This window comes from Canis lupus, chromosome 1 (assembly GCF_048164855.1).
Source record: "Canis lupus baileyi chromosome 1, mCanLup2.hap1, whole genome shotgun sequence".
NCBI lineage: Eukaryota > Metazoa > Chordata > Mammalia > Carnivora > Canidae > Canis > Canis lupus.
The window spans coordinates 74,691,511-74,712,647 of record NC_132838.1 but is presented as its reverse complement, the minus strand read 5'-3'; the positions used below and the strand labels follow the sequence as shown (position 1 = coordinate 74,712,647).

Sequence of the window (21,137 nt, the reverse complement as noted above, 5' to 3'; positions counted from 1 at the left end):
TGAAATATGTGTGTGTGTAAAAATGGATCTCATAGCTTAGACTCTTCTGAAAACTAGAAGTTATGCTGCTTCAAATTATTTACTATAAGTGAAGATTTTTCAATACTTATGTGCTGGCATTATATTATAACATGAATTTCAGATTTCATATGTTGGTATACCTACAGAAATCCTAATTCTTGAATCTCCCTAAAGTGCAAAAGGCTAGAGCAATACTTGAAAAAGTTATTAATCACGGTTTGTACCAGATAAGCTATTTCTTCCCCCTCCACACTTGCCAGTATATTTTATCTGGGTTATTTTCAAATTATTTTGGTAATCATTTGGTAAGAAAGGTTGTTAGTTTTCATTTTGCATACTTTAATAACTGCATTCAGTTTTGAATAAATCCTGTTCTTAGTTTTAACTTCACATTATATATTTTCACTTAATACCAACAAATGTTCTTTTCCTTTGTCCAAGCATATTTTAAGAATAACTGGCACAGAAAGATGGAAATATACCATTCTATAAATAACAAAATTCTCCTGATGATTCTCTGCATTTGAGTTGCCCAGACTTTTTTAACTTTGGCAGAGTTCTCCAAGGACTTCAAATACTTAGGGACTGTGCAGATTAATGTAGCATTTCATATTTTCGGAAAGGTAAACATGATCATTTATAGCTCTGTAAAAGTCATGTCCAAAGGATAAAGAGAAATTTGCAAGATCGTGTCTCATGTAAGCATCTATATTTTGGTTCAATTTAGCTTAGAATAAAAGTGGTTTTATGTTTTATTTTGGGCCGACAATCATAAGAGGCTTACTATAAATCTTCGAGCACCTGAAAGCTGTTCTTTAGACAACTGAAATTAATTTTTTTCAGCTACATTGAGTACTTGTAAAGTTCAGAGGCTGAAGCATTAGTTCCTTAATAGTTTTATAAACTCAACTCAGTAAAATGGATTTTTAAAGAGATGGGAGTATAAAATAAAGGTACTTTTCCTCATAATTGTTTAAAATGGGATAAGTGGCCATGAATCTGAGTGTGACAAAGTGAAGTAGTGGAACTTCACTTTCAGTATGAAGGAGTCTTCTAGACAACCTAGTTAAGTGGTACTGAATAACAAAAATATCAGAAAAATGGAGAAAATTTATGTTATGCAATTTTACAATACACTAGAATGGGTTCTCAACAACCTATAAATAATGTAAAGCCATTGTCTTACAAATGAGGACACTGGAATTTAACATGTTTAGGAGACTTGCTTCAGATCTCTTAGTCATACATTTATCCAATCTTTCATTTTTTAAAAAAGATTTTATTTATTTATTCATGAGAGACAGAGAGAGAGGCAAAGACACAGGCAGAGGGAGAAGCTGGCTCCATGCAGGGAGCCCAACGCGGGACTCAATCCTGGGTCTCCAGGATCAGGCCCTGGGCTGAAGGCGGCGTTAAACTGCTGACCCACCAGGGCTGCCCTCCAATCTTTTCATTTTAACAGGAAGTATTAACTTCCATAAAATGAACATGAATAGGCACACACTCACAAGAACAAAAGGAATGAATGGAGGAAAAGCCATATCCTTGGAGACAGAAAGCACATGAATGGGGGCACTGACTTGGCAGACCTAAGAAAGTTGGATCATGAGCTAGTGGCAGGGAAAGCCAAAAATCCACCCATTTTGTACCACAGAAATACCTAGAAAGTCTAGATGCCTTCAGAGATAGAAACTAGGGTGAAGCTAAAGACAGGGAACTGTGTTTCAGAAGCACTAGGACCTGACATCTCAATTCTGTATGTTTCTGATGACCTCTCCTCCATTCCTGTAGAGGATTAGAAAGGGTAAAGGGGAGAACTTTCGGCAAATAGAGGCTATCACAGAGTAGAGAAGGGATCCTGGAACAGATGGGGTTGGGGCAGGGGGCGGTGGATAATTTATGAAAAACAAAGATTAAATGAAAATGTTATAATAGATGTTGAGATTCTCCCTCCTTTATCTCCTTCCTCCACTAAATGGCTGTTCAGTTAGCAGTTCTTTGAAGAAGAGTTACTAGGTTCCACAGCTCTGGGGAAGCCTTTCATAGACAGTTTATGTGAATGATACTCCTGGAGATGTGCATGAAGGCCCTGGATCAGGAGCACCTTTGTGAAGAAATCAAACCAGCCCAAGACACACACCCCAAAATAATCATGTCAGAAATCCACCAACAAAATGGGCCAGCTAGTTCTCCTATTAGTGAAGACAAGCTTTTTCAACCCCTCCTGGGAACGTAGAGCCTTCGATCTGCTCTTTGAGATCCTGTGCTTCAATAATGAACCTCTAGCCAGGAATCACCATATTGAAGAAACCTCTGATATGAATGACAGACTGAAATAATTAGGAAAAAAAACTTAGAAAAAATAATATATGCAGGTAGAAGACAATTACCATTAATGTTATCAGAGATATGAGAAAATAATAAATATATAGAAAACAGTATTCTGTTATGATAAGAAACAAAAGAGACCTTGAAAATTAAAATGATAGCAAAGAATGATAGTCACTTGGGTGGCTCAGTCCATTAAGTGTCTGATTCTTGGTTTCAGCTCAGGTCATGACCTCAGGGTGGTAGGATCAAGCCTTGCATCAGGGTCTATGCTCAGCGGGGAGTCTGCTTGAGGATTCTCTCTCTCCCTTTACCCCTCCCCCTCACCCCCCTCTCTAATCTTTTTAAAAAATGTGATAGCAAAAATGAAAACTTAACAGAAAATTTGAGAGATAAAGCTGAAAACTGTAAATAAAGCAAAAACAAATTTAAAATTTTTCCCATCCCTTTATGAATATAGAATTCTCTTAAAAAATTAATGAGTGCAAGAAATCTGACATCTGAAGAATATTTCTAGAAGTTGAGGACAGAGGGAAAAGGGCAGGATATAATAAAACACAATTTTAAGAAAATTCCCTAGAGATGAAAAATGTGTATTTTTACTTCAAAGGGTCCACTTAATGCCTGGAAAAATATATGAGAATTAGATAGATTTATGCCTTAGTACATCATCCTGAAATTTCAGTCCTTTGGGATACTATCTGATTATTAGCCAGTAAAGTTAAATACATAATACATTGGTGACACCTCGAAAATTTAAACACTCTGGAATGAAGTTGGATCAAGGGAGAATTTAAAAGAGATGGAATTGAGAAATCTACAGAAATAGGAATATGTGATAAAACCCAGAGGAGGAAATTGTATCATCTCAAATGTCCTCATTATTAAATACAAACAATGGAAACTAATCAAATACAAAATTAGGAAAGGACTACCAAAAGAGGCTGAGAAGGCATTAATAAGAATGAAATAAGAAATTAATTATAAAACATACAAAAAGGTCAACTTAAAAAAAAAAGTGGTCTTGGAAAAAAAAAGCACATGGAAAAAATTGTATGAGTTAAACTTCTTAAAAGCATGATGAGGGAAAAAAATCAACAACAAGGTCAGAAATCACAAAGGAGAAATAACCACAGATATGAATTGAGATTTAAAAGACTCGTGAGTGGAAAAATACTTGTATGTCTGAGTGTTCTGTAATAATTTTCATTAAAGTGAAAGACATTCACAATCCATCTTGAAGTTAAAAAAAAAGGTACAGTGAGAACTCACTTTCAATACACAAAATAAGACAAAATATATGCATGGGCAAAATGAAGAAACAGTACGAAAAAAGGCCATCTCTTGGCCTGGGATTATGGGTGATTTTCTATTAGTTTTATAATAAGAAATAAACCTACTGGTTATTTTACGAATATTTTAACAGACATTTAAAAAAATTTAGGTCACTGAACAGTAACTGTTTCATGTAACATTGAGGGGAAGATAATTTTAAATGTCCCAATTTTACTTTGTGGTTTCCACATAAACATGTTTTATTTTGTAGCAACCGACTTGTTGCAGTGTTTCATGTAATTTAAATGGCAGGGTGTTACAAGGTGGGGGAGGAGGAGTAAAGTATTCCCCAAACTGAGAGTTGCTTTGAGACTGGAAAATGAAGCAGGAGACTCCATTCAGTGTACACAAATTCTACCCAGGGTAACTTACTAAGAGGGGGTATGGGGCGGAGGATGATCCATGGCAGCTGCAGAATTGTTCTCCAAAAAGTCCAGACCTGAGTCCACAGATTTTATAGAGGGAGAAGACACACAGAAGGGCATTGGAGTGAGATCAAAGTGTTCAGAAGTACCTACCTGACAGCTAACCTTCAATCAGATCTTGCGGCACCATCTGGCTGCATCAGGAAGGGGAAAGACTTGGTTGTCTCTAACAGAGTCCTGGGAAGCCAAAGCAAGCCTCTCCCCTTTCCTCGCTTTAGGAGGCATTACTAAGGTATGTATGTTTATCTCCCAGGGGCCTGGTATGTAGCCCCAAGAGAAGGGAACATGAACAAGAGAGAGGGCCAAAGATGGAGTCAGTATTGTTAGCACTCCTACACACTGGGACTATGGTAATACAGCACAGTAAAGATCATTTTCTTCTTTGATGAGCTAAAGAAAGCCATTAGGGATGAACAGTTGGCTCTTAATTTCTTTATTAAAGGAAAACTTTATTGTGAAAACATTAACTATACAAAAATAGAATAATACAATGAACTCATATCTATCGCCATCTTCTGCAATTATCAATGTGTATTATTCTCTCTATCCATTTATCCCGAACCCACTGGATGATTTTCAAACAAATAGTAAGCATTATACCTTTTCGCTTATCTTTTGCTATATTTTATAGTTCAGTATGGATATCTTTTAAAAATTTTTTTTAAAGATTACTACAATGTCACTATCCTAAAAAATACTAATTTCTGGATATCAAGTATCCAGTCAGTGTTCAAGTTTGCTCAGTAATTTCAAATTCTTTACAATGTATTTCAATTAAGACCTGTTTATCGGGATCCCTGGGTGGCGCAGCGGTTTGGCGCCTGCCTTTGGCCCAGGGCGCGATCCTGGAGACCCGGGATCGAATCCCACGTCGGGCTACCGGTGCATGGAGCCTGCTTCTCCCTCTGCCTGTGTCTCTGCCTCTCTCTCTCTCTGTGACTATCATAAAGAAATAAAAATTAAAAAAAAAAAAAAAAAAAAAAAAAAAAGACCTGTTTATCTAATTCATAAGGGTTCTTTTTTTCAGTATTTCTTGATTCTTTGAATTTCTTTCCCAATTCATTAATTTCATATTTTGACTGCAATTGATTGGTGTTTGCTTTGCTCATTTCCTTTTTGATAGGAGTTTAAGAGTTTCAGTATCTATGGATTAGACAACTCATTAAGCGAATGTAAGAAATTTACATTTTTAGTTAATTTTTTTGGTCAATATTTTTTAAGTAAAAAAAAAAATCACCTGATAAAGTGTGAAGGAACTGTTTGAAAATCAATAATAAAAAGGAATTGTGGAAGATTTTCTTTACAAAGAAAATGATATTATAAATTACATTATATGTGTGTTATTAAAAGGATAATTGAGAGTTGACATCTCTCTCAGATTCAGTGAACCACTCTCAGCTTTTCTCTAGCTTTGATCTTTATTTTCAGAGCATTTCACTAGGTGCTCTTCTTCCATTTGATCTTGAAATGTTTGGCTTCCTCAGGACTCAATGTTGAGTTTACTTCCCTCTTGACACTGTCTTCTTATGAGATCTCAATAATAACCCATGGTACTAAGTGACATCTTTGTTGATAAATTTCACCAAAAAATATTTTCATGTAGCGAGTTTAAACAACCAAAAACAAAGTAGCAAAAGACAAATGATGCCCTGGCTTAAAAAATTACAACTTAAATCATAGAGAGTTAACATAGCTTCTTAAAAGCAGAAAAGAAAATAACCAGTAATCCTACAGAAAAATATGTTAGAGGTAAAAGCAGACAGATCACAGAAAAAGATGTAGAATTCACTTAAAAAGATAAAAAGATATTCTACCTCACTCGTGATAAGAGAATGCAAATTAAAATTACACTGAGATGCCATTTTTATCACTTAGCAGTCTGGCAAAATTCTGAAACTTTGACCACATACTATATTGATGAGGCTATGGGAACGTGAGCACTCTTACATGCTGCTGGTGGACAATAAAAAAAGGAATAAATAAACAAAAAAAAGGAACACACTGAGTAGAGGGGTATCTGGCAATGTGAAAATTACGTATGTATGCATACTTAGACCCCAAATTCTATTTATAGGAATTTAGCCCTAAGATACACAGGCAAAATTGTGAAAAGGCATAGGCACTGAGCTATTCATGGTAGCACTATTTATAACGGCAAAACCTTGGAAACAACCTAAATGTCCATCAATAGAGAACTGGTTGAATAAATTATGGTATATTCACTTAATGAAGTAGGAGGACTATCTTTTTAGACTATCAATCCAGGACACAGCCATATTAGGAAAAAAGCGATAGACATGTGTTACCACTTTAACATGAAATTATGAGAAGTGGATGTTTATTTGAAACTGTTCTGTATTAATTTTCTGTTACTTTTTAAAAGTCTTTCTTAAAAAATATCTTATTTTTATTTATTTGACAGAGAGAGAGCACATGTGCACACACGAAGTGAGAGGGACAGGGATAGAGATCCCAATATGGGACTCCATCCCAGGACCCTGGGATCATGACCTGAGCTCTAGGCAGATGCTTACCTGACTGAGCCACCCAGGTACCCCTAATTTTCTGTTACTTAAGTGCTATTATTTAAACAAAACTATAGAACTAGTTAAAAGTGGCAATTAGTAGTGATTAATACAAAAACTATGTGAGAAAAATATATTTATAATATTTATACATTATAAACATTATACAGAGGATAATTATACATTATCTCCTAATACTAAAGTTTAACTTTTTTTTAAAGATTTTATTTATTTACTCATAGACACAGAGAGAGAGAGAGAGAGAGAGAGAGAGAGGCAGAGGGAGAGGCAGGCTCCATGCAGGGAGCCTGATGTGGGACTCAATCCCGGGTCTCCAGGATCACACCCCAGGCTGCAGGCGGTGCCAAACCGAGGCCCTAAAGTTTAACTTTAAAAAAAAAAAACTTCTGGGATCCCTGGGTGGCGCAGAGGTTTGGCGCCTGCCTTTGGCCCAGAGCGCGATCCTGGAGACCCGGGATCGAGTCCCATGTCGGGCTCTCGGTGCATGGAGCCTGCTTCTCCCTCTGCCTATGTCTCTGCCTCTCTCTCTCTCTCTCTCTCTCTCTCTCTCTGTGTGACTATCATAAATAAATAAAAATTAAAAAAAACAAAACTTCTTATTAGATTACTCTGTATTCTTATTTTTTCCTTTTTTTAATTGAACTATAGTTGAGACCTAATGTTATGTTAATTTCAGGTGTACAGCGCAATGATTTGACAAGCCTATATATTATGCTATGCTCACCACAAGTGTAGCTACTACCTGTCACCATATAATGCTATTCCAATACTATTGATTGTGTTCTTTGTGCTATACCTTTTATTCCCATGACTTACTCACTCCATAACTATAAGCCTGTGTCTCCCACTTCCCTTTACTCATTTTGCCCATCCCCCAGCTCTCTCCCCTCTGGTAATTGTCAGTTTGTTCTTTGTATTTATGGGTCTGTTTCTGCTTTTTGTTGGTTTATTGGTTTGTTTTGTTTTTAGATTACACATGTAAGTGAAATCATATGGTATTTGTCTTTCTCTGTCTGACTTATTTCCCTTACTATAACATCCTCTGGGTCCATCCATGTTGTCACAAATGTCAAGCTCTCATTTTTTATGGCTGAGTAATAGTCCTTTGTGTATATGTATGTGTGCGTGTGTGTCACATCTTTATCCATTCATCTGTAGATGGCTACTTGAGTTGCTTTCGTATCTTGGCTATTCTACTGTGTATTCTGAAGAGGCATAAATGTAAGACTTTTAAAAAGGGTAATAAAATATAGTAGAACTGATATTATATATATATTATAATATAATATATATATTATAAACTGATATTATCTATACTTAATTAAACAGCTCCATGCTTCTTTTTGTCTTGTGGCACAGTAGTATATTTTTACTCTATTTCCTTTTTTGAAAGCATTTTTCTGAACTGTCCACAGGCTTTCAATTTCTCTTACGTTGTGGTAAAACTGAATATAGTCAGACTTAAAGTTCACTTCAGTAGCTCTGCTTTTATCAAACCGATGCTCCACCGATTCCTGGTATCAGTGCCAAATGATGACATCAAGCTAAATTTCCTCTTAACATTAGTGTTTAGGCATAGAATACTTAGGATTTTATGAGTCAAGATTTAGACTCGTAAGATTCTTTTCCAGCTGGTCAAAATGCCTACCTCCTCCCTATCTGTAGGCATGTTTATGTAGAACAACTATTTGTCCGTCAGGTCCTTTGCATTAATTTATTCATCATGTAGCCTAATCTCTAAAACACCAATCATTTTTTAACACTATGAAGCATAGGAGATGTCATAGATTTAACCTCTCTTTCTCAAGGAATATGGTTTCAAAGTGGAGAGGTAATTAGAACTTGTAAAAATAAACTTGAATTTCAGAAAAATTACAATTTTAGTAAAGAAATTAAGAAAACTCTGTTTCACTTGGCTGGTGTTTTTGTTTTTTGAGTTCTGAAGTAATCTTATTTCCAAAAATTTGGGGGTTTTTGTTGTTTTTGTTTTCTTGCTGTATCAGTTTTTGTTACAATCTACATACAATACTGAATAACTCAGATGCAGTCAGTTCATCCTTTTCTAGATTTCTAATGGCTTCTGCAAAAGTTCATCAAATAATTTTGGAGAAAAAAAAATAATTTTGGAGAAACAATATAGAATTGCTTTATTGTAATTCTTCCCTACATTTTCATCCTCAGTGCACTTAGTGAGCACCTACTATACGCCAACCACCACCCTGAGTGAGGTAGCTGTGATCAAAATTGGCAAAGCTCCTGCTTTTATAAAACCTATTATTCTGTAAGAGACATACAGATGTATTTTTTGCTTTTTAAAAAGCAATTCTAGGGGTGCCTGGGTGACTCAGTAGGTTAAGCATCTGCCTTCAGCTCGGGTCATGATCCTGAGGTCCTGGGATCAAGTCCCACTCCCCAGGCTCCTTGCTCAAAGGGGAATCCACTTGTCCTTCTCCCTCTGCCCCTCTTCTCATGCTCTTTCTCTTGTGTGTTCACTGTCTCTCAAATAAATAAGCAACTATATTTAGGTTTAAATTGCAGGCAGTAAAATGGACACATCATAAGTGAATGAATTTTTACAAATGTATGCACTCATCTAATTACTACCATAATCAAGATCCAGAACATTTTTTATTTTTTATTTTTTTTATTTTTATTTTTATTTTTTAAATTTTTATTTATTTATGATAGTCACAGAGAGAGAGAGAGAGAGGCAGAGACACAGGCAGAGGGAGAAGCAGGCTCCATGCACTGGGAGCCCGACGTGGGATTCGATCCCGGGTCTCCAGGATCGCGCCCTGGGTCAAAGGCAGGCGCCAAACCGCTGCGCCACCCAGGGATCCCCAGAACATTTAATAATAAGATTTTATTTCTTTTACTCATGAGAGACACAGAAAGAGGCAGAGACACAGGCAGCAGAGGGAGAAGCAGGCTCCCTGCAGGGAGCCTGATGTGGGATTTGATCCTAGGACCCCAGGATCATGACCTGAGCCAAAGGCAGATGCTCAACCACTGAGCCATCCAGGTGCCCCACATTTTTCTTTTTTAGAGTTTCATATAAATGGAAACATAGTCATTTGCTTCTACTCTTGATTTCATTTGCTCAACATAATGTTTTTTCAAATTCATGTTTTTGCATGTCAAGTAGTTCACACCCGTGTTTTGGTAATTATTATTACATTGTACAGATAAGCCACAGATTGTTTATCCATTCACCAGCTGATGAATATTTAGGTTGTTTCCTGTTTTGGATTACTAAAAATGAAGCTACGAAAAGTAATGTACAAGTGGAAATGATATGGGAGAGCTAGGTTCTTGTCTCATGGGGTCAAAGAATGAATCTTGCTGACAACAGAGTGTGAGTAAAGTGATAGAAGTTTATTAAGCAAAGATACAGACAAAGCTCTCAGAAGTGAGAATGGATCCAACAAGGTTGCCCCTGAAGGGTTTTTTGGCTGTTTTTTTACTGAGAACCTAACCAGGGAGCCTATGGCTTTGGGTTTCTTCATGCTTTCTTGAGTGAATGTCATATGGCTGTTTTTGGGTCTGGTGAGTTTCTGTGATTGCTTGGTAACCATCAAAGGGAGAGACTCCCTACATTTTCGATCTAGGGAGCCTGATTTTTTTTTCTTTTCTATTTTTACTGTCTTAATCTATTTCCTTGGGATGGGTAGGAGCCTGACTTTGGGCCTTTCCCTTATTTTTCCCTGCCTAGCTTCATCTGCCCCTAACTCATTCCGACTTCAGAAACGTTTTCATAGGACAGTCCCAGTGGTGCAGCGGTTAGTTCCTGCCTTCAGCCCCGGGGTGTGATCCTGGAGACCGGGGATCAAGTCCCACGTCGGGCTCCCTGCATGGAGCCTGCTTCTCCCTCTGCCCGTGCCTCTGCTTCTCTCTCTGTGTACGTCTCTGATGAATAAATAAAATCTTAAAAAAAAAAGAAACATTTTCATATTTCTAAGAAAATACCTGGGAGTGAAATTGCTGGATCAAGTGATAGTGTATGATCGATTTTCTGGTAAAATACAAACTCAATCAAAGTGACTGCACTATTTTACATTCTTACCAGCAACAGATGAGAGGTCCAGTTGCTCTAAGTCCTTGTCAACATTTGGTGTCGTCTTTTAAATTTTGGCCATTTCAATGGAAATGTAGTAGTAAAGGTGTTTTCTTATTCCTGCCATTCTACTTACATAATACCACTCTAAAATGGATCATGAATACATTTTAAGAAAAACTTAAAACGTTTACAAGTCTGAAAGAAAATGGCTTGGTTGACTGCATATATTTTGTTTCTATTTTCCCTCAAGAATCCTCCAGGCTCTCTAGGACGCCTGAATCCTGTGTCAGGCCGCACTAGCTCGGTGAAACTCACACTCAGGCTTTTCTTGCACGGACACAACTGCCAAGGTCTACAAGGACTTTCCCGGGTCTTTTCCGCCTTACCGTCACCTTTCTAATAATTTCCCAGGGAGCCGCGCGGGGAGGGGCGGGGCTCAGACCCCCCCCCAAGCTCCACCCCTCCCCGGGACCCGCCCACCACCCGGGAGTAGGCTTGAGGCAGGGGAAGGAAGGTAGCTTCCGGTCTCGCGATTGGCTCTAATCCCGCGAGAAGAGAAGACGGCAGCCATCGGTGGCAATGGTGAGGGAGGGGGTGTGGCCGGGGCGCGCGAAGTCCCCAGGAGTGAGGGAGAGGGGGCGGGTCGCGCGCACCGGGCGTACGCATGCGCGCACGGGGCGGCCGGGCTGGGCTGAGAGGGGAGGGGGCGGCGGCGGCGGCGGCGGCGGCTGAGGCGGCTGAGGCGGCGTCGTTATTTCCGCGGTCTGGACGGTGCGTGGCGGCGCGGGTGGCCACGGGAGAAGTAGGTAGGGACTGCCGGTGCAGAGCCATTGACTCTCCCTTCCTCCTGCGTCCTAGAGCCGCAGCCCCCCGCGCGTGTGGCGGACCCTGGGGACGCCAGGTCACCCTGCGGCCCCGGCCTCCCGCCGCGCTTCAGGTAGGAGCTGCAGGCTCTCCGGTGTCCGCTGCCCGCCGCCCGCCGAGGCCCCGGCCTTGCCCGGTGTTGCCCGGGCGACGACCCGGCACCGGGCGTGCCCGCCCTCCCGCGCGACGACAGCTCTGTCCTTGCTTCCGCGCCCTGTGGGGCCGGGGCCGGCGCCGGGCCCGGCCGGGCTGACCCGGGGAAGGTGGTCGTGGGGCGGGTCCCGCCTCAGGTGCGCAGCCGCTCTGGGCCGGGCGAGTAGGTGCCCTGCGGGGCGCTCCCGCCCTCGGTGCCCGCCGTGCGAGGCTGTGCGGGGTCCTGCCGGGCCCGGAGAGCTCCGGGCACGTGAGGGACCACCCTGACTCAATAGTTGCCTCGTGGGCCCCCGGGCTGCGAGAGGCGGCTCTGAAGAGTGCCTTCCTCATTTGTGTCCGGTGTGCAAAGTTGAAAGCTCTGGAGTTCATCCTGCTTGGGCCAGTGGTGGCGGGGTGGCTTCTGATTTTTTTCCTTGGATGGTGGGAAGGCAAGCTCTTAAAAGCCCTTGTAGGTGCTCGGCTATTAGTAAATAAGCAGCAGTGCTTTTAACGTAAGGTTTAATTGCGTTAAGGTTTTTTTATTTTTTTTTTTATTTTTTTTATTTCCCAGTTGCCACTATCAAACTCCGATGAAGTCTGGCAGTTTAGTAAGACTTCCATCCAGGACTTGAGTGAACACACATGGCTTGCAAATAGTCTTGCCCTGAAAGCCACAATCTCTTTTACACCAGTGTTAATTTTATAGGCATTATGGTCATGAAAGCTTCTGTAGAAGATGATGATTCAGGATGGGAGCTCAGTATACCAGAAAAGATGGAAAAAAGCAATACAAGCTGGGTGGACATAACCCAAGATTTTGAAGAAGCTTGTCGAGGTGAGTTTGAATTCTTGGGTTAGAAATTAACAACCTGGGAAAAGGTAAAATAAAATCTTGTGATTTGTAGACTCAAACGTAAGCAACAGGTAAGTGTGGTTTATCAAGTTTGTTAACCACACTTATTCATTCCTTACCCTCTTAATAATTTTAACTTTCATTTAAAGCCAGTATTTGATAGTGCATGAAATACAGATGTTGAAGCAGTTGCTTCAGTTTTTCTAGCCTTAACAGATGAGAGAGTACATGGCAATAATTTCAGACTGTGCAAACATGAATTGTCTTGACCTAAAGATGGTGGACTATTATATGTTTGAGATTTGTAAATAATCAGATCACATTATTTCCTGTCTAAGAGCCTGTAGTGGCTTCCTGTTCAATATAGAATAAAATCCATATTCCATCCCCGTGGCCTGTGTGGTCTGATGCCTGTCTACCACTGACTTCATTTCTGTACCACTGCCCAACTAGGCTCATTATGTTAGTCACAATGTCCTTTCTATGCCATTAAGCTCACCAGGGCATTTTCCCCTTGGGCCTCTGCATATTTCTTTTTCTGTATCTTAAACTGCTTTGCCTCCAGGTCTTTACCTTCACATAGCTGGCTCCTTCCTGGCCAGTTAAATGCTAGCTCCCCAGGGAGGATGTCTCCAAACAATTAATCTAAGTAGATTTAGTAGATTTAGCCCTGTTCTCTTCTGTCCGACTCTACCTCACCTGAATCACTCTGTTTTATTTATTTTTTATTATAATACTTATATACTATCAGAAGCTGTCCTTTCAGTTATTTCTTGTTTACTGTCAGCCCTACCCACTGGAACATAAAGCTCTGTGAGTGCAGACATCTTGTCTGTAAGCCTAACACAGAGAACATTGCCTGGAACATAGTAATGGTTTAACAAATGCAAAGGCATAAATGATTAGAGAAGTGAGCATATTTGTTGTCTGAGGAGAATGGGTCTTAGGGAGAGACAGGAAAGAGACAAATGGTAGAGTGGGAGGGGTGCCTGGGGGGCTCAGTTGTTTAAGCAGCTGCCTCCTGCTCAGTTCCTGTGATCAAGCCCCACTTCAGGAACCTACCTCTTCCTTTCCCTCTGCCCTCCCCATGTGCCTCCCTCCCCACTGTGCTCTCTTGCTCATGCTCTCAAATAAATAAATAAAATTTTTTTGGAAAAAAAAAATGGTAGAGTGAGAGATTGAATTTGAAGAGAGGATGGGATAAAGAACATGGTAGAGAAATTAACTTAGGGGACCAGAATGAGGAATTACTGAGACAGGAGGAACTGAGGTTAGGATTGGTGAAGAAACAGGTAGATTTCTAAACGAGTGGGGAGGAATGGTAGAGGGATACACACCCTGATGGCTTCTCTGTTTTTACTAAACTGAAGGTTAAGTCTTCGTTGTTGATGAGATGGAGTGTTTAGAATAGTGCCCTTAGAAGGAGGAGTAGAGACTCGGAGTAGCTGCAGGTGGTAAGGGAGTCAGCTGGGCATAAGCAAAATGATAACACGTGCACTGACCCTTTGTTATGAAACGTGTCCATTTAAAGAAAGCAAAAGTGAAATTGTGGAAAGAATATTAGACTGGAAATTGGGGGATTGCCCATATCCATCTATCCAAGGGAGAGAGAAAGAAGTGTAAGTTACAGTGTAATTTTTGTGCCCAGAGATCTTAAACTGTTGATGGATTATGCCCGTCATCCTGCACTGATTTTTAAGTGATCTATATTAGAGGGTTGTTGTTCTGAACCTAAATGGAAAAGGCTTTATGAAGTTCATATGGCTTGAGTTGGGCCTTAGAGGAGTGGTGGAGTTTCTGTAAGTGAATGTGAGGGAATTATTCTAGACTCAGATGAACTGTTACTCTCACCAGAGTTCATGAGAGTTGGATATTTGAGGGAGAGTGAGTAATTTTGCTTCCTCATGAGCAGAACCTTAAATAGGCAATATGGTTTTATTCCTGTCTCAGTGGGGATTGAGGAGGGGGAGCATGTCATTTTGTTGCCAACCTCAAACCATCCTATTAACTTTTCAATAATTAGCTCTTGCTTGGTCTGAAGTGGCACAGATGTGAGGTATATTTGAAATGAAAAAGTTGATGTAGAAGTGATCTTCCTTTACATATAGATTTAGGACTAAAGTCTTTTGGGAGCTCTTGAGCCTATATTATTAATAATTTGTTTTCTTGAAATCAGATTCATAGTATTAATTTAGCTTAGACTCCAGCAGCTTTCTGAGGGCTAAATTTAAAACAAATATTATACCCTGTAACTGTTGCAGTGGTCTTTCCTCTTCAGTAACAGTGCGATGGTATTTGACTAGACCTTGGGGATTATTTATTTTGGTACCGAGAAAGCAATCTGCATAGTGATGACAGTGTTTTTCATGTACATTTCTATCTGTTCTTTTAGTGACTCTTCGAAGTCTTCTGGACCAAATTCTAATTTCATCACTTCTTTTATTTCCTGTTAGGCAGATGGCACACATTCCCTCCACATTTCCTATTTTCAACATTGAGGCCCTTGGCCTTTTTTGGGGGGTAGGAGGGCTTTTTTTCCCCCCTTAAATTATTTTGAATATATGGTGCTATTACTGTTACTGTGCCTGGTATGTAACATGTCATTTATCTAACACTTCTGAGCTTTGCTTCTCTAGGAAACTGCCTAATTCAAACCATCTCATTGCCTCCTATAAAAAGTCTTTGATCTTCATATTTCATTTGGTTGTCTAAAATTAGGTGCTTTCTGAAGTACAAACCTACAACTTAAATGATCATAAAATATATATTGCTCATTCTTCTACCTATCAGATTCTTTTCTTCCACACTGTTTATCCTAGATTGATGACACTGTCAGGTATCTAGAACTCAGAGGTAATCCAAGGTTGGCTGTCATTACTTCCATTCTTTTTGAGCTTTAGTCTAGAATGAAATGGGCCTATCCTGTCATTTCATATCCTTCTCTCTTTGATGGTTTTACTCATTCCTCCTCTGTCTTTCTCACCCCATGTTTTAAGGCCCCATCACTTATCCAGTTTGTCCCACTCTTGCCCAGTACTTTTGGAAAACTTTTATTGATTTCTCTTCCTCTTTTAAAACCTAGGATTCTTAAGTTTCTTGTTCCTTTTCCTTTTTGTGTTGTCTTCTCTCATTTAGAATGTTTGTAGATCCTAAGATATATTTGTTTAAAGAGTGAATGAAAGGTGCCTGGGTGTCTCAATTGGTTAGCGTCTCCTTTGGCTCAGGTTATGATCCCAGGGTCCTGGAATGAAGCCCAGCATTGGGCTCCCTGCTTAGCGAGGAGTCTGCTTCTCACTCTCCCTCTGCCTCTTCTGCTGCACGTGCCCACTCTCGTGCAGGCGCTTTTTCTCTCAGATAAATAAAATATATATATATATTTTTTAAGATATTTATTTATTTATTTATTTATTTATTTATTTATTTATTTGAGACACAGAGAAAGAGAGAGGCAGAGAACACAGGCAGAGGGAGAAGCAGGCTCCATGCAGGGTTCCCGATGTGGGACTCAATCCTTGGTCTCCAGGATCAGGCCCTGGACTGAAGGCGGCGCTAAACAGCTGAGCCACCCAGGGTTCCTCAGATAAATAAAATCTTAAAAAAAAAAAAAAAATATTTTAAGGCCATGTTTCTTCATATTAGAGTATCTGGATATTGTACTTCAGAGGTTTGAGAACCACTGGATTACATTAAATGCTATCATTTTGGGTGATTGCCTGAAACCAATGTAATTACGAACACAAGATTGGGAACTGAAATTATAGCAATACTTGATTATAATGTTAGTATCCATTTGGTAATCTGTAATCTTCTTAAAAAATTATCACCAAACTGATTACATGGCATTTAACAATTATCTTAAACAAAACATAGATTCTTGATAAAACTTTCATGGACTCCTCTGCTGAATTTATAAACCCCAATCTGAGAGTCCTTGTTCTAGGAATTTGCTGTTTGTATTACTTTATTCAAGAAGAAAAAGATGGAAATGGCTTGGTGAAAGATCTGGGCAAATCTAAGTAAGTATATTGGGCAAAGATCTGTAAAGAAAATTTTAAGTGATTCTGATTTTGGAAATTTATGTTTTCCTTGTTACATCTTCTCAATGTTTTCAGTGGTGGGGCATGGGTGGGGTGGGCTGTACTAGTAATTGTGGGTCACTTTAGATCAGCGATTATCTGCCAGGGTTGATTTTGCTTCTTAAGGAACATTTGCCAATGTCTTGCAACATTTTTGGTCGTCACAGTAGGAGGCGGGTGGCTGCTGGTGTCTAGTGGGTACACACCAAGGATACTGCACTGGATAGCCCCCACAAAGAAGTAATTGTTTTGCACAAAATGCCAACAGTGCTGTGTAGTTCACTCTATTTAGGTTACTTTCAATAATATTCGACTATCATTTAATCTTTCTGACCCTGGATTCTTGGGGAAGGGAACATATGGATATTGGATGTCCTAACACCTCTAACAACTAGCATTAACATAGAATAAGCAGTGGGAAGAGAATGGGAGCTTTGATGCACTTTGAGGTCTTTTCTGCATTGTTGAATACATCTTAACAGGTTTTCTCATTAATTAGGTATTGTGTAGCCTCCTTTTTGTTGGGAATTTTTGGTTAACAGAAAGGTTGTCCTCAGAAGTCAACGCCTTCCCTCTTTTAGCTGGTTATTTTAATATCCATAATTCTAGATAGCATGCTTTTATTGTTACTTCTGGATTCCTTGCATTCACGATTTGGCATTATCTGTGGACTTCTTTTTTTTTTAAGATTTTATTTATTCATGAGAGATGCAGAGAGAGAAGCAGGCTCCATGCAGGGAGCCTGACGCGGAATTCGATCCCGGGTCCCCAGGATCAAGCCCTGGGCTGAAGGTGGCGCTAAACCACTGAGCCACCCAGGCTACCCTGTGGAGTTCTATCTATAGTTATAACTACATTACGGATATGCAAATATTATCCATAGCTGAGCTAAAGAGTAAAGTTTTTCTTTTTCTTTCCTGTATAATTCTTACACAAAACTTTTTAATCCAAAAATCTATGTGGTTGTCATTAATTCTACCTTAGACTCTTTACTACTTGTCTAAATCTCCTTAAGACATTCAGACACCTCAGACATCTATTGTTTTCATCTCTTTGAAGAAATTTCTCCTCCAGCCTCTTATTGCTCCAATCTGGGCTTCTTGCCTTTGTACATCATGTGATCCTGAGATCATTAGCAGCGGGGTTTCTTACTTTAATATAAATTAGACGTCTTTAGTCACCTCCTGAGTAGAATGCATGGAAGATACAATTTTTTGAGGTTCTGGTTGTCTGAATATGTCTTTATTCTCCCACTTTATTGATAATAACATGTTTGGATACCTTTGAGAATTTCGAGGGCGTGACCCATTGATGTTTTTGCTCTGACGTTGCTATTAAGTTTGATGACATTTTGATAACTGAGTTTTCATAGGTAACCTTTAGGATCTTCTGTATGACCCCGTGTACATCCCTTTCACAGTGATTTGTCTGGTTGACAACTCTGAGGTCCTCTCATCTTGTCTGATTCTTCAGTTCTAGGAAACTTTCTTTAAGTACTCTATTTCCTCTTTTTTTTTGTTTTGTTTTGTTTTTTTGTTTTGTTTTGTTTTTTTGTATTCTTACAGAGAGTATTTTTTTTTTTTTTTGTATACTGACCCTTTGGGAGGTGCTTAGATCATGAGAGAGGAGCCCACATGAATGGGATTAGTCAGTCCCTTCTGATATTTGAGGTTATTGCAGAAAGACGGCCATCTAGCAAGTAGGCCCTCACCAAACATCCGCTGGTGCCTTGATCTTGGACTTCCCAGCTTCTAGAACTGTGAGAAATAAACATTTGTTGTTTATAGGCTGTCCAGCTTATGATATTTTTTTGTTGTAGAATCTTGAATGGACTAAGACTCTATCTTCCAAACCTACTGAATTTTTCTTATCTGCTTCTAATGTTCTTAATTTTTTTTTTTTTATGTTCTTAATTTCTAACATTTCTTTTCTCTTAGTATTCCTCCTCCCTTTTTTAAGAAAGTAAAATGTCCCGTTTTTGTTTCAGGGTTGCAATGGTTTATCTCTCTAAGGATAATAGTTCTTTTGAATGTTCCTTTACATAGTGCCTTTTTTCTCCAATGTTCCTTTTTTGGTTTTTTGGTTTGTTTTTTTGTTTGTTTGTTTCCTTTAGGAAGATACTTCCTTTTTATCTTTCATATTTGGGCATTACTTCAGATATCTAAAAATTCTTTGATGCCTGTCTAGGGGTGGGAGACCAAAAAACCAATTGGAAGCTCTAAATTTATGAGTGGGACTTATTTACACTGACTGCCACTATCAGATGATCTGACTTTGCTTTTGTGTTAGAGAACCTCTGATAAAAGTTATTTAGCTCTTTCTACTTGGAAAGATTATGTTTAGTAGAGAAAATTTAATCTTTTGCCTTGAAGTTGAAGCTCTGACTTGACTGCCTATGATTAAATAGTGAAGGGGAGGAAGAGATCTGGGGTATTCACATACTCACTTAATGTTCCCTCTTTCCAGTACTATATACCCTAGCCTTCCAGTAACCTTATGTCTCTGGAGATGTTTTTACCTTCTTCAAAGAAAGTCTTCAGTGTTAGGGAGGGGCAGTTATCCTGCTCTGTAAATTAGGACAGGATTCTGCATTGTCTGCTCAGTCTTCCATGTTTTAGCTTTCCTTTTTCTGCTCTTTTAGAAGCAAGTGGTAAGTCAGGTTGGTTTTGGCTTTCTCCATTCCTGGTTTTAGGATTCTGTTTTCTTGAATTTGCTAAGAAACTACTTGTATTTTATTTCCAGGTTTCCCCAATTTTGTTGTACTACTTCTGCACTTGGTTTTCTTTTTTGGAGTGTATACCTTTCTTATACACACACACACACACACACACACACACACTCTTCCTCTGGTTATTTTAATGAGATTTCAGGAGAGAATTAAAGGTAGTTGCCTGTGTTCAGTTAGCCACCTTTACCCCGTGGTAAACCTCAATTGGTTTGTTTGAATATCACAATTACAATCGCATTGGATTTCAACAATGTCATAGATTCAAGTAGGGTGTTCCTAGGGACCCTACCTGGGAACTTAACCATCATTTATAAAGTTAAGGGTAGAAATATATTGAAAGATCTATAACATCAGTTTACACATGATCTGCTCGCTTATAACATGATAATATGTGTTTGTCTTGTCACATAGGTACATGCTTTTCTCTGTCTTCTAAGAACTTTTTCTCAGGAGAATGATCATATGCTACAAGTGCTTATTAGCACTGCTGCATATCCAGACTCTACCACAAGTTATGATTCATCGTTCATTTCCAAGGCAAAAGGAAGGACGTCCAGTAAGATGTTAGGAAATTCTGTGATCCACAAAATTGAGTTAAATTTTCTCTCACAGCTCTCTCACAAGAGTTAAATTGATCTCTCACAGATCTATTCATGCCTTATATGAAAGTGAGGATAAAAGAAAAAGGTGGTTTATTGTCAAGGTGGCAGAAAAAAATTTTTTTGACTGATAAACTTTTCCTTGTATCTAATTTTTTCCATTGCTCTTTGTGTGTTTTAAGCTATGTACTACTGGACCTACTTAAGGCTTTAACTTAAAAGTAGAAGTAACTTATCATTGTGTTAACTTAGTTCAGCAGTTTGGTGTGTCTGTGATCCTTGGGAGCGTCAATACCTTTTAAAGGGTATGCAAGGTCAAAACAATTTCCGTGGTAAAACTATTTCCATATAAAGCTGAGATGTGGGGATCCCCAGGTGGCTCAGTGGTTTGGCACCTGCCTCTGGCCCAGGGCGCGATCCTGGAGTCCCGGGATCGAGTCCCACGTCGGGCTCCCGGCATGGAGACTGCTTCTCCCTCCTCCTGTGTCTCTGCCTCTCTCTTCCTCTCTCTATATCTATCATGAATAAATAAATAAATCTTTAAAAAAAAAAATGCTGAGATGTTGGGCAGCCCGGGTGGCTAAGCAGTTTAGTGCCACCTTCAGCCCAGGGCCTGATCCTGGAGACCTGGGATCGAGTCCCACGTCGGGCTCCCTGCATGGAGCCTGCTTCTCCCTCTGCCTGTGTCTCTGCCTCTCTCTCTCTCTCTCGTGAATAAATAAATAAAATCTTAAAAAAAAAAACAAAACTCAGTTGTTAACTTGTCTTTTTACTCTCATTCTCTTATTAGTACTGTGGAATTTTCCAAAGAGTATATGATGTGTGATGATGTCATTGCTCTGTTAATGATAAATGTAAAACATCCTTCTCACTTAAATTTTTGAGAATTGCTTCCTAGTTGAATAAGACCCAAACTACTTACGTCTGTAATGCTGTAGAATATTATGATTCAGTGTCCAGTTGTTGATCACGCAGTGAGAGTGCTTGCACTTTGCTTAGTCGAGTAAATTTTAAGTTTCCTGCCTACAGTTGACTGTGATCTGATTATTGGTGTGTGTGTGTGTGTGTGTTTTTAAGATTTTATTTATTTGAGAGAGAGAGCGAACACACATGCGCGTGTGTGTAAGGGAAGAGAAGCAGAGGGACAAGTAGACCCACTGAGTATGGAGCCAG

At 39.4% G+C, this 21,137-nt stretch overlaps 1 protein-coding gene and 3 long non-coding RNA genes across 10 annotated transcripts in view; 2 read left to right on the top strand and 2 right to left on the bottom strand.

Annotated features, from left to right (window-relative positions):
• LOC140638475 (uncharacterized) overlaps positions 1-6,722 on the top strand; it is an 83,765-nt gene extending 77,043 nt beyond the window's left edge. Inside the window, exon 7 of the long non-coding RNA XR_012035508.1 lies at positions 6,532-6,722. This is a non-coding gene — a long non-coding RNA (uncharacterized lncRNA). The remainder of the gene's footprint in view (positions 1-6,531) is intronic.
• Positions 6,723-10,009: 3,287 nt separating this feature from the next.
• On the bottom strand, positions 10,010-11,419 carry LOC140638466 (uncharacterized). The gene is made up of 2 exons (XR_012035498.1): positions 10,719-11,419; positions 10,010-10,579 (listed from the first exon to the last, which is right to left on the bottom strand). It is a non-coding gene; the product is annotated as an uncharacterized lncRNA (long non-coding RNA).
• The window catches only part of NAA35 (N-alpha-acetyltransferase 35, NatC auxiliary subunit), a 110,125-nt gene continuing 100,167 nt past the window's right edge, over positions 11,180-21,137 (top strand). For 2 of the 7 annotated variants that reach the window (XM_072835562.1, XM_072835616.1), the window contains exons 1-2: positions 11,378-11,518; positions 12,415-12,543. In XM_072835562.1, coding sequence (XP_072691663.1) covers positions 12,420-12,543 — 124 coding nt within the window. In that variant the 5' untranslated portion in view covers positions 11,378-11,518; positions 12,415-12,419. Of the gene's footprint in view, positions 11,295-11,370; positions 11,650-11,782; positions 11,867-12,414; positions 12,544-21,137 lie in introns of those variants that run through there. The other 5 variants (XM_072835587.1, XM_072835568.1, XM_072835577.1 and 2 more) reach the window with 5 other exon arrangements.
• On the bottom strand, positions 12,235-14,032 carry LOC140638468 (uncharacterized). The gene is made up of 2 exons (XR_012035501.1): positions 13,899-14,032; positions 12,235-12,577 (listed from the first exon to the last, which is right to left on the bottom strand). It is a non-coding gene; the product is annotated as an uncharacterized lncRNA (long non-coding RNA).